Source organism: Pseudophryne corroboree, chromosome 2 (genome assembly GCF_028390025.1).
Source record: "Pseudophryne corroboree isolate aPseCor3 chromosome 2, aPseCor3.hap2, whole genome shotgun sequence".
NCBI lineage: Eukaryota > Metazoa > Chordata > Amphibia > Anura > Myobatrachidae > Pseudophryne > Pseudophryne corroboree.
In genome coordinates, this window is record NC_086445.1 from 490936339 (window position 1) to 490950541 (window position 14203).

Sequence of the window (14203 nt, forward strand, 5' to 3'; positions counted from 1 at the left end):
ACACTACATACCCTATATGGTACACTACATCACTGCACTACACCCCCTTTTAAGCTACACCAAATCCCCCTATCTGGGAGGCAAAGCGGAGGTTGATACTGCTAACTGGGAGCACAGTGCGGTTCTATAGCTTGCATACTGCACCACACGCTAGTTGCAGCACTGCATGGCAAAGAAGACAGTTTAAGACAGTAGCCGACATAGGAGAGATCCCAGGTACTGGAGCTCACTCGCACAGCGTCGGAGCCAGCTGCGGGCAGACAGGTGGGTCAGATACATTGCCCTTGGAGCTGTCTGCTGTCTCAATGGAGCAGCACAGAACTGACAGTAAAAAAAACCACAAACAAACCCTGTTCCTCTGTAACTACTTGGCACCCCCACAAATCCTGCAACCGGGGCACATGCCCCCCTACACACCACCACCCCTAGTTACGGCCCTGATAACAGTTATTGTTAGCCATTTAATGCTGGACAAAATTATGCTAATTATGCTTTGTAAGGCACCTTGCAATAACATTTCCCATAAATACCAATATTTTCTATGGACAAGCAAATTAAGTCATCTTTTCTCATTGCCACTAGGTCATATTAACCACAGGGCAGTGTCTCATTTACTGTTAGCACCAGTGCTGGAAATGTGCAGGTATGCGCTCTCCCTGAAGTTACTTGAAGTTTCACAGAGTGCAAGAAATGCTTGAACACTAAGTGGGACAGGTGATGGTACTGGAGCTTTGTGCAGTCTAACTCACAGCTACACTGCAGAGCCCTGCTGTGCCTACTGTTTGTGCTTATCTCACCACTGGCAGGTCTCCTTTATCCTCCGGGCTAGTGTTCCAGGTGGATGGACAGCCCCTCATACCGGTCGCAGTGATTAATGTCTCTGCGGCCTGCTGATCCTTGGAATGCGTTCCTGCTGCTGGGGTTTCTGGACCCCCCGTCACTTGACTAGCGCAGCTGCTGCTGCTCCTAGATCCCGCAGGGTTGCCACCGAACAGAATACCACTCCCTGCTCCCATCCATTCTACTCTTTCTGTGCCTGCACTGCCTCCGGATCCCTCTCCACCATACCACCCACAGATGCCATCCTACAGCAGACAGGCTGCCTGGAGCATATCTCCTCCACAGCTCTGATGAATCTGCAGTGCACTGCAACTCTTTAAACTGTGGTGTGCTCTGCTTCTTGTGCTGTTACTTCACCCTGCAGATGTGGCTGGATTGGACACACTGATCCCTTTGCCATTAACCCAATCTACAAGAAACCCATTTGTGTAGACTGGTATTACGTTCAACATTACAGAAGCTCCTAGTCTGTGAGTAATACCATCCACAGTTATTCTTCCTGTGTTGCTGTTTGTTTATTTTTTCCAGTGTCTTACAGTGTGTTTTAATTTTTTTCCTATTGGTGCCAATTTGTTTTTGTTTTTTAGTGTGCGTGCCAATATGTTTTAATTTTTTCCTATTGGTGCTAATGTGTTTTTTTTTGTGTAAGTGTGTGGGCCTGATTCTGAGGTGGGAATAAAGGGCCTAAATCATGTTTGTACACAGATGCAATTGTGATATTCTAGGCTACGGAGCTGCTATTGTTGGCAAGTAAAGCTGATGCCCACAAAAAAAAGATGGCCACTGGAGCCACTGCAAACACATTCACAATTATGTACACATTTGCAGGCTATACGCAAAAAAGAGTAACGTTGGGTCTAAGGCTAGGCCTATGACTACACAAACTGGACACAGCAGCAACAGCAGCAGCGATGGATGCGCCATGTTTTTGCACATATGGGCTCGGACTGATGGCAGATCCTCCCCCCCCCCCCCCGAAAAAGGCCATGACATGCCTGCATATTTCTAATCACTCCCTGTTAACACCTCCAAATGGTCACTTCCTATCAAACACTTTCCCATGAAACCCTCATTGCCAGCTGGATCACCGTAGCACCTTGCATTGTGATCATGGGACCTGAGCAGTCTTCCGCTCCGTTGCGCGAACATCGGCCATTGTGTATAAACATTAATTAGTCCCAAAGTACGACAGAGCCTGTAACTGTCCACCTTATCAAAACCATGTTACAATGCAGGTGCATCTGATTTTAAATGTGAAGAGATATTTACATTTGGGAGGGGCATGTCCAAACTCGAAACTAAATTGCAGTGTAAACATAATACTGCCCATTATTTGTGAGCTACATGCAAAAGCAGCCAGCATTTACCCTGCATGCAAAAATAATGTATGGAATTGCACCCCTTACATTGCATCATGGTCTGTTCAGGTCACCTGTTCTTTCTAACTTTTATTCCCAACTTGGAATCAAGCCCTGTGTTATAACCTGCCAAGTATAGAAGACAATGGGGGAATTCATTCAGCTGCAGTAATTTACCGTGGCTAATTGATCCTCCGGGGGCTATCCAATTAGCCCCGAAAGTTGGCACTCATCAGAGATTTTTTTTTCCACCAGATCCAATATCAGCCCCATTTTCATGGCCACAATCACAAAAACACATAGGTCCGTGAACTTAACACAATCCTATGTGTGTTTGCCCCAAAATGTAAAAAATTTCTGTGCAAAAAAGGGAGTTAATTGAATTGTGCAAAAAAAAAAAAAAAAATTTTTTTAAGGGGCTGATTACATTGCCTCCCATAATTTACAGTCCCATTTAATTTTTCATACCACCACTAATAAATTATCCCTACCCTCCGAAGGTGTTTCTATAATGGGTGCAGTGTGTGCGGTGTACCTGGGTTCCTGGGTCCAGGGGAGCCCACACTGCACCCATATATTATACTTACTGTGCCGGAGTCCCGTAGCGGCAGCACTGCATTACAGACACAAATTATTTGGAAAGTGGCCGCTGCTGCCATTTCCAAGTGATTTGCTCTTGTGGGCACCATTTTCAGGAGACCTGCAATGCCAGAGTCTACTCACTGACAGAGAGGAGGGGGCCCACAATGGAGGCTGCACTAGGGCCCTCTCCTCTCTTAGTATGCCCCTGCTACCCCCACTTCAAAATTCCTACTTCAACCACTGATTATTAGTACATACAAATGACTGCCCTTACCTGTGAATAACTGCAAAAAGATCCTCAGTAGTGCGGGGTTTGTTAGGAGACACAAAGACATCATCGGTGTCGGCCTGGGAATCCTCACTCATTGGTGATAAAAGAGAGTCATCGCTTTGTGAGGATTCTACATTAAATAGAAAATAAATGTTTCACATGTTAAATATATTTTAAAAGCAACTTAAACAGTAGCTCTTTGATCCTCTCTACTGCTGAGCCTTTCCTGAACTAACATCAATGCCAACATCCTCCCCATGATTCTAACTTTCATATGAATGGGAAAACTACTGGGGAGACACTACAGTGCTAAAGAACTTCCTGTTTAGAAGAAATAAATGGACTGCATTACACTGTAACAGGAATCCAGGAACCCACTGAGCCAATGGGAAGCTGGAACTTATAAAAGTAGCATTCAGTATTGCATGCTTGCCAACTCTTCCAGAATGTCTGGGAGAGTCCTTCATTTTGGGTACTCTCCTGATAGAGTGGACTAGTCTTGCACATTTCCCCATATCCCAAGATAAGTGGGTGGTCAAAGTGTGATGACACGATTCACCCACTGCTGTGAAATGCCACAATTCAGAGCTTTGGACAATTAGGGGGCGGCAGAGCCACAATGAAACATATGTGGCGTCACACTTCCTCTGCACATTGGAACTGGTTTCCACCCTCAGACTCTACTGGAGGGGGCTTTATAAAAGTTGGTAAGTAAAGTATTAGATTACACAAACTTATTCTTTTCAGCATTTTGGTGGAATTCTTCTATAAAATAAAGCAGGTCTGCCATATCTTGGTCAAATAGAGGCATACAAAAGACATGCACTGTGAACCCTAGTTCAGAATATCATCACTATGAAGATATTTGTGTCAGATTGTGTTGTCTGGAGAATGACAATAATATACAGGGTGATGCTGTATTTTCCTACTGCAGATTGCAATGCATTAAGGAGAAATAAAAGTATGGATCCAATTGAATACTTTTATAAAGTGTTTGGAATACCAAGGCAACCTAATATATAACATAAAGTACAAGCTACTGTTTGTAAAATGTCAGGATACACCATGATGTCTAAGACCATATAGGTAGACGTCTATAACATCCATACTTCTTTTTTTTAATCTTTTACTTGGTTCTTCCTTTTGGATTACATTTACAGAAGACAGTTATATGTTCTTATTAGGACTATCATTGTTAATCAAAGTGTATCAAGATTCAAAATGCAAGCAAAATTGTAATTTGTATTTATATCTAAATAAACATAAAACGTCTATATTTTATGAGCATTTGCCTGGTTTTGAGATATTTTATACCATGTTTCTCTGTACCCCAGCTTTTAGAACGCCCTACCAATTGGTTCCTATTAAAGATGACCATTTACAGGTAGTATGGATGTTTCATAAAATTGACACACAGGTTATACTATTGTTACTAAAGGCAAGTGGCTGAAAATTAACTGTTTTAATGTTTTTAAACTAAAAAATAATGGTGAACTACAGAAAAGGTTTATAAATGACCTACAAATGGTTCTGTGTGAAGTCATTAGGAATTTCGAGAAGGTGAACACTTTGTCAAGAGCTTCCCATCATAATACTGGATTCTATGACCAAAAATCTGTAACTTGCCATGTTATTTTGACAATTGTGGATATTTTTTAAATCTCTGTACATTACATTGCTGCATAATATGAAGGTGCTATATAATGATAATAATAATAAAAATTATAGTAATAAGCAACAGTTTTCAGTGCAGTCTTTCATTGTTATGTGAAAGTCATGAAACTTATTTAAACGTAGCCTTATATAATTTATTTTTATAGCACAAGGAGATGAGAATGATATTTTATTTAGAATTAGAGATGAGCGGGTTCGGTTTTACTCGGATTTACTCAGATTTACCCAAACCTTGTTATTGGCTCACGGAAATCAAGTGTTTTGGTTAGCCAATAAGAAAAATACAGAAAAAATAACTTGCGATAATTCTGGCGTTAAGAACCGAGTAAATCCGAACCCGCTCATCTCTATTTAGAATAGGATTTTCAATGCATTATTTTTGCAGACATTTACCAGTATCCACCTTAGTAACCTTCAGTTGCATTTTTCATAATTGACAACATCCCAACTGGAAAATCAAGCCTCGTTAAACCATACTCTTGATTCTTTTAAATTACCCCCAGATGCTGCCAAACCACACCTCCTTAGAATGCCAAATTTTGGGGCTACCCTGGGAAAAGTGGGATTACTGCCTGGTAAAATGATTCTCATTGTTTATTTGAAATGCACAACAAAACTCCACATAGTTGGAGAATTTTTTATGTCTATTATGAAGTAAGATACATATACATAAAGCATAAAACAGATTTACTCTTTTCAAATTGTGTGTATTCAAAAAATAAATATATTGTAATAACCTTTCCAGGAAGCATCATCCATGCTTTCCAATGCATCATCTGTTCTGTTGTCCTCTGAGGCACTTTTGGTTGGAATACCTGATACAATGTGAGATTCCTGCTCCGGACATTCGTCACTGAGTGGATTAAAAGTATAGATCTCTGATTCAAAGCTGAGAGTATTTCCAGGCACTTTGTCATTGTTGCTTAAGTCAGGTTCATTGCTGGGCAATGTAGACATCTCAGCAGTATTGTCTTGCACATCAAACCCAATGTTATTTCTTTTGACAAGATCTGATATGGTTAAAGGTTCACAATGGACTTGAATCTCTTGTTTTGTCTTGGATTGTCCTTCCTCTTGAGAACGATTCCTTTGTTCACTTGTAAAATTATTAGTATTGGCAGAATAATCTTTTACATATTTTGTAATGGTTTCTGGTTGTGCTGTGAATATAGTTTCTTCTATTATGTCTTCAGCCCGATATTTTTGGTTAATCTCTGGTTCAGCTTCTTTAATTCTGCTAATCAAAGGGGCTGTTACTTCTGGTTTGTATAAACCATGTCCAGTGAATAGAGCACTTGCTTGAAAAAACATTTCTGGGCTTGTTTCAACCGGTGAAGCATCAATAAAAGGTAGCATGGCTTCTTCAGTGGAGTACTGACGCAATATAGATTTCTTAGGTGCTGGCAAATTTGTTTTCTCAGGGGGATACGTGTCCACAATTATTGTAGGATCTTGCGTACATAAAATGTTAGTGATTTCCTTATTCCTGGAATCCCTATGTTGCTTGTTGACTGTTCTCAGATGTACAGTTTTCAATACTGAAGGTGTTATGGCAAGAGCTGGAGATGACTTTGAGGTGAGTTCTTCCTCTGACACATTTTGATTGGCATGACTGAAAGCGAGTACCTGTGGTCTGTAAGGGGATGGTTTATGTAACACATGAAGAGCACTTAGGTCAAGATGGGTTGGAGGTATAGTAGGAAGTTCTAGGTCTTTGCTTAGGAAAATATTACCACACTTTGAAGGATGCTGTAAAGATGACTTTCTTTCTGGAACCTTTGGCTTTCTCTTGCTACCACCAGGTGATAAGGGGCCAGTAAAGAAAGGAGTAGGGAAGGATGAAGTAGGTGTTTCTGATTGGCTAGAGTAGCCACTTGATGGTGATGCTAACCCTGCCAACTTTTCTGGTGAAGCTAATTTAAATTCATTCTCAACTGAAGGAAGAGAAGGAGTGGTGGCTCGAGATTCAGGCTGTGAATTTTGTGACTCTGAACTTTCTGGTGACTTGATGCATTCTATGACAGTTGTACCTGTAGCAGTGCTTGAATTTGATAAAGATCTATAAGGATCACTTGATTTCAAGTCATTGAGGAGCCACAGATCTGCATAGTGAGTCTGTTCATCTCCTTCATCTTTAAATGCTGGAATATCTGGAGTAATATACGGAGTACTCTTTGAATCATAATCCATACTGACCCAAGGAATGTCCTGTTGATTTGGTGGAGAAAAGTTTTCCTTTCTCAAAGGTGTATTTGAAATATCAAGTGGTAGCTTCATTTCCTTCGAGCTGTGAAGAACTTGCTGTGCACTGGTTTTCTTTGGTTCTTTATTTTCAAGAACATCTGTGTGGTCTTCAGAATCTCTCAAAGATGAACCGCGTTTTGGTGGTGGTGGCTTTGCCTTTGGTTTCTTAAATGACATGTTCTGTCTCCCTTCTCTTCTGTGATCCACATAACAGTGCCAAACACAGTCTGTATTCATGGAAGAAACTCCGGTATCTTGGTCATTCTCAGTCCCTGACTGTGCATAGTTACAAATATAACTCCTATTACTATTAAGACCACAGTCGAAATGCATGGAGGTATAATATCCTTCAGTGTCCACAGAGAAATGAGATCCTGTGTCTGCTTTCTCTGATGCTGGCTTCTCAAGAAAGCTATCGTATGTACCCATGCTAGTAAAACTAGGGCAACCTAAGCCATCTGCCTTTAAGTGCTGGGGGCTGAAGTCTTGACGACATGATGCATCATGGTGATGGTGAAGATAATTCCATTCACTGTCACTTGTATTACTGTTATTAGGGTCATCAAGCAAATCTGCAACTGTAGATGTAAAGGAACTGGACCTGTGAGCTCTAATGCTTTCCAAATGGTCATCGCCGTACTGTTCAATGGTAAATATATTAGAATCTTCACAGGCATGGGGAGCAGTGTTCAAAGACAACTCTGAATCACAATGTGAAGACCCAGTCAATGGAGGAGACGCAGCTGGAGGAATTGTTTCTGATGTCTGTGAAGGACATGTGGAACTGCTTCCGCTCCAGTTACCACTAGATGACTGATGATCATCTTTCTGATCTATGTGTGTGCTCAGCAAAACTCCTGCATTTGAAATGGAGTGAACAGGGCTTCCAAATGTGTCTGAATTTGATGAAATGTCACAGCTGCCTGAATCTGCCATTCTTGATAGCCTTGATCTACCCCTTTCATTTAATTGTGGACTGTGGTGGGAATATGATAGCCCCAGAGGCTGGAGTTCAGGGGAACCTTGGATAGTAAAATGTTCTTCCTTCTTCTTCAGTGCCCTCTCTGAGCTTGGTATAAAGCAGTCATCTTTATAGGTTGAGGACTGAGCACCACGGTCATGATCATTGCTTGCTCTTGCGCCTTCTCTAGGAAGACTACGAGACCGAATCCGGCTAGACACATTTGTGGTGTACATTTGGTCTCCGCTCTCAGTTAGGGCTGCAATGTTTCCTGCAGAATGAGAGAGTGATGCTGCAATGCCTTGACCCCTCTGAGCTCTAATTCTTCTTCGTGAGGGAGCAGCAATGAGAATGTCTTCAGTTTGGCACTCAGTATCTCGGGTTCCAGATCTCCTATTTGCAGAATTTGCTAGATCAGGGTTATGAACTATAACATTCCGTTCACGTGCTACAGGAGATTCATCTGAATCTACAAGAGAAAAAAAGCACAATTAAAAACACTTACGGTTAAATGTTTTGTCTCATACAGATTCTTTACAATCATTATTTAGATAGATAGATAGATAGATACAGATAGATTGATGTTTCTTTTAAATACACATCTATCTATACAAATTTTTTACATTTACCAAAATAAGGGCCTAATTCAGTAAGGATTGCAAATTCTGCTAATTAGAAGAATTTGCAATCCTTTTCCTAGCATGGGCAAGGTCGCTCAGCATGCTGACCGCCATCTCTACCGCTTGATGAAACAGAAATTACGATAGCCTCGCTATTTCTGCTTCATCGTAGAAATTAGTGAAGCCTCCTGAAGGAGGCCCGCTGCGTTCTTCTCGGTCACGGCGGCTGCGTGTGTGACATCACGCAGCCGCCGTGATCACGCCACCAACACGCCCCCATTTGTCTGCCTCTGCCCTCCGTTTGTCTGCCTCTGCCCTCCGTGATTGACAGGCAGAGGCGTTCGCATTTTCTGCGCCCCCCCCCCCACAGAAAGATTGAGCGCATGAGCAGGACGGGCACTGCGCATGCGCCCGCGGGGCGATTGTAATAATTCCAGTTTGTGATCCAACCTGAATTAGCCCCTAAATTCACACGTTGGACCCGATTTTGGACACAATTCGGTAGATAGAAGAAGCCCCTGTAGAATCAGATAAATTACCATAATGTACGTAAGATTGAGCCAATCACAATGCAACGTCACATGACCATAAACTTGTTGAATGTTGAAAGCAGCAAGCTTCACATGTTCGTGGTTGTAGTAAAATGTCTCAATATCTTTGAAGTTATAAATAGCCCTGCCTATGAGAGTTTCCATGATACTTTCATGTACATTTATCTACATTGTACATACTAAGTATAATGTGCAAAATGTAATTAACAAAAAGTTTGTACATCTTGCAAAATCTGTCATAATTGGGTATTATAAGTGAATAAATTAGCAGGCGTAATTTACGTTAGTGGGACACTTTTGATTTGTAAAGGCCCCCACACACAGTACGATGCGTCCCCAAATGACACATCACGAGAGACGGGACCCGGCGGGGTGCCGGCATCGGCAAGTGACGGCGGGGGCAGAGTGTACAAATGCAGCATGGCATCATTCTCCACCTCCTCAGATCTTTCTGCATCTGAGGAGATGACCAACGACAATGCGGGTGCGCCCATCACATTCGCTATCGTGCCTACACACGGACAGTTTTTAAACGATTTGTCGTTCCAATCGGTCGAAAGCGTCGATATCGTTTAAAAAATCGTACTGTATGTGGGGGCCTTATCTTATATCAGTCTTTCTGCTCACTTCAAATGTCTGATGTTGTTGATTATTATTAAAATATATATTACCGGAACACATTTTTAGGTTCTCAGAAAATATTGTTGGACCATGTTTGGCACATATTGTATAACTTCCAAACCATGGAGTATGCACATAATCTTGCCATATGTTACACCATTTGTATTATTAGATGTATACACTACAAAAAAGAGTTCTGTCTAGCTCAGCCAATTCTTAGCAAACATTTTTTACATTGTAAAACCACATATTGTGTTCTCATTTCCCGTTACGGGTTAAACTGCTGTATCCTAAGTGCAAGTTAGTTACTACATTCTGTGCACCATTAGCCCTGACATTTTATGTATTTAAATCATTGAGCATTCCTGCGCACTATGACTTTTGTAGCTGCTTTGGCTTAGTTATCCAGTCCTCCAGCCCCCTAACAGCTTAGGCTTGATGACTATCCATACTTGATTATAGGTGACTTATGTCCTTATTCAGCATCAGTTGTAATTTTGTTAAAACGCAGATCGGCCGATTATTGGCCATCTGCGTGTGTGCTGCATTCGCATCGCGCATGCACGGACTTTCAAAATGCGATCGCATCCCAGCATGATGCGATCACATAGTGATTGACAGCCACAGGGCGTTCAGGAGCGGCGACATGGCGTTAATTGGGATTGGTGTGCAAAATGTAGGAGTGTCATGGCCATTTTTCGGGGCGGGTGGGTGTCATCACCTGCGATCACTGTGACTGAAAACATGGCACTGGTGTACCTGGCAGCCTGGCTGCGTATGCAGGGGGGTAACCAGTATTCCCAGTGATTCTTAATTCTTATCCACATACATGGATAGCCATATAACCTGGAATATTAGGGTGGCTAGAGACTTGGACTGTTGGTGAATTCAGCATGTCCTGAAAGTAAGAATAATAGCTGCTGATACATTGGACTACTTGCCACTGATGCAGCCACCTATTCAGTCAACAGTCACACTGCATGCATATTTGTTAAATCAAACCTATTTCTTGTTGAACTCTTCTGGGAATTCCCGATATGGTTTTTCTTCTCCTCAGTTTCCGCCTCCGCTGCAGAACAGATTGTGAATGAACTAAGGAGCAACGGATGCTTGCTTCTCTGTCAAAACCAACTCCTGCAAATAGAACAGCCTCATTAATTCTTCATTAATAGTAGGTTATGTGTTTTTTACAATACTCGATTAATGTAGTTAATTAAGTTATAGGCTCCCCACAGTAGTGATCTGTATTTTCCCACAAATGGGGCAAGATGTAATGAAGTCCAAATTGGCCGGAGGATGTAGGTTCCCGGCCAAACGCAGGTGTTTTTATTAAAGTGGCAATCAAATACAAGGCAAAACCATGCTTTGTAAATGATTGCCGCTTTAAAAAAAAAGTTTGAGTTCGGCAGGGAAACCGCACTCGGACTTCATTACTTCTGGTCCATAAGACATGAAACCATGTTGCTCCACAGGTGCAGGGAGATTTAAAGAGTGGTGCAAGTAGAAATTTTTTCTTAGTGGTACTGATAGTAAAAATGGGCGTGGTAATGTGACATGAGGGGACGTGGTCACATGAAACTAGGGGAGTGGCTACATGACAATAGGGGCATGGCCACATTATTCCACACACTGTAATGCCCCTTACACATTATGCCAAACACCGTAATGCTCATTATACGTTATGCCACACACCGTAATGCTTATTACACATTATGCTTCACACCGTAATGCCCATGACACATTATGACAGACACCGTAACACCCATTACACATTATGCCACACACCATAATACCCATTACATATTATGCAACACACAGTTATGCCACTGACACCATTTTATGTCCCACACACACAAAAATGCCCCTTATAAATTACTGTATGCCCTAGCGGTGGGCTGGTGGTACGGAGTACCACCACCATATTTCTTAATGGTACTCCGTACCACCCTGTACCACCCTACTTACAGCACTGAATTTAAAGTTGGGAAGGGCATTTCCTTGCTTAAGTCTAAATTACAGTGTAAAAACAAAACTGCCCAGTATTTGTTTGCCATATGCAAAAGCAGCCAGTATTTTCCCTTTTCCCCACAAAAAAGAGAAATGCATTTGCACCCCTTGCATTATAATACGGGGGGTGATTGAGACCTGATCGCTGCTGTGTGTTTTTGCACAGAGGGCAATCAGCGATAGACTGCGCATGCACCACAAAGCGTACGCACGTCGGCAACCAACAACAGGCATCGCCGGACAGCTACAGGATGGTGTGAAAATTCCGATTGCACGGGCATTCGCAAGGTGATTGACAAGAAGAGGCTGTTTGTGGGTGGTAACTGACCATTTACTGGGAGTGTCAGGGAAAACGCAGGCGTTCCCAAGCATTTTCAGGGAGGGTGTGTGACGTCAGCTCTGGACCTGATCAGCCCATTCTAAATGCACTGTAGGAGTAAGTCCTGGGCTGCGCACAGACTGCACACAGTAGAAAAAATCATTCAATGGCGAGTGAGGTGCGAATGGATTACATAGAAACATAGAATTTGTCGGCAGATAAGAACCACTTGGCCTATCTAGTCTGCCCCTTTTTTTTTTTTATATTATTTTTTATCACTAACCTTATTTGATCCTTATTTCTTTGTTAGGATATCCTTATGTCTATCCCATGCATGTTTAAATTGCTCTACTGTCTTAGCCTCTACCACCTCTGATGGGAGGCTATTCCACTTGTCCACTACCCTTTCTGTGAAATAATTTTTCCGCAAATTTCCCCTGAACCTCCCCCCCTCCAGTCTCAGTGCATGTCCTCGTGTCCTATTGCTTCTCTTCATTTGGAGAATGTTTCCCTCCTGGACTTTGTTAAAACCCTTGATATATTTGAAAGTTTCTATCATGTCCCCCCTTTCCCTTCTCTGCTCCAAACTATACATATTGAGATTTCTTAGTCTTTCTGGGTATGTTTTGTGATGTAGGCCATGCACCATTTTAGTTGCCCTCCTTTGTACAGTTGCAGATTTGCAGCTGTCCGCTGACTAAGGGATTTTTAGCTGCTTGGCGTACACATGTGATCGCACACATGCACAGCGAATATACACTCCCCTTGGGCTGCAACTATCTGAACGCAGGACAACAATTTTAGCAGCCCAGCGATCAGGTCTGAATCACCCCATGGTTTGTTCCAGAATCAAATTGTTCTTAGTTTACTTCTTCTTTATTTTTTATTATTTGCTCTAACTCTGAATATGGCACTCAGTACCTAAATATTAATGAGATTTATTTACTTGTATTTTTAACCTAAATAAATGCAATATGCACTGCAAGATATAAAAAAGAAATATATGCAAAAAGCATTTTATGGAAAGCTATCTGTATTTGGAAAGCAAGTCTATTGTAGTGTTACGAGGAAGGTTAAAAAAAAGAAAAAAAAGAGAGCACATTTTCACATTGGAAAACAACATGTTGCACTGCAGGTGGGGCAGATTTATAGTGTGTAGAGATTTAGGAGGTCATCCGCCATCTTCGCATTCCAGAAGTTGGTAAATATGGCAGCATCACATCCGCCATAGAAACATATGGGGTTTGAGGCTGCCAGCATGAATGGAAGGTTTGCAGAGATATCTGCTGCGGTTCCTCTGTCATACATTCAGGTATACTAAATATTTGTGATTACCCCCCAAAAAATTATGTTTTTGAGGAATAAGCCGCAAATATTTATTGATAAATGGGCCCCTTAGAGTTGAAAGGGGTGTGCCTTAGCTGAACTGTAAATTGCAGCATAAAAAATAAAAAGGTGCCCAGTGTTTGTGGCTACATGCAAAAGTAACCAGTACCCTACCTGCAACATGTAAGCTCTCACGAGCAGGGTCCTCTTCCCTCACGTGCTTTTCCTTCCCTTGTACCATCATCTACTCCCTACTGTCTACAATGGCACCTAACCCTGGGGTTTTGTAATATTACTGCATATGTAAGTATTAGACCGAAGATGCAGCAATGTTTATACGCCTTGTCCATGTCCTGCAATGTTCAGTACTGTAAGTCACTTACATCGTAATAGATAGAAGCGGGACTTCTTGCGTGGCAAAGCAGCGTGTTCACAAAAAGGGGCGTGGTTTCTACAAAAGAGTGTGGCTTCACAGCAATGCTTCTGTTGCAAGCCACGCCCCCATTTTCCATCACTGCAGGGACATGCCCAGCGCTCTATGAGCTGCTGGCATGCCCCCAGCCCCTCTGTATCCCGTGAATAGATGCTGTGCGCATGTGCACATTATCTATTCACCGCAGTGCTGCGAGTGACAGGAGTCTCCCCACTGCCCCCCCCCCCCCACACACACACACACACACACACACAGTGGGACAGTTGGGAGGTATTATAATTATAATAATAATAAATATGTTTGCACCCCTTCCATTACAACGCGGTTTGTCCAAATGTAATTTGAATCCTATATTTTGCCTTGCTATCCCCTCTAAATCAGTTCTTCTGTGTTTGC

At 42.1% G+C, this 14203-nt stretch overlaps 1 protein-coding gene across 1 annotated transcript in view; it reads right to left on the reverse strand.

Moving 5' to 3' along the window:
• NHS (NHS actin remodeling regulator) overlaps positions 1-14203 on the reverse strand; it is a 315160-nt gene that overhangs the window by 11920 nt on the left and 289037 nt on the right. Inside the window, exons 6-8 of the mRNA XM_063953931.1 lie at positions 10725-10856; positions 5463-8399; positions 3055-3181 (exon numbers count right to left, since the gene is read on the reverse strand). Of these exons, the coding sequence (XP_063810001.1) occupies positions 3055-3181; positions 5463-8399; positions 10725-10856 (3196 nt within the window). The remainder of the gene's footprint in view (positions 1-3054; positions 3182-5462; positions 8400-10724; positions 10857-14203) is intronic.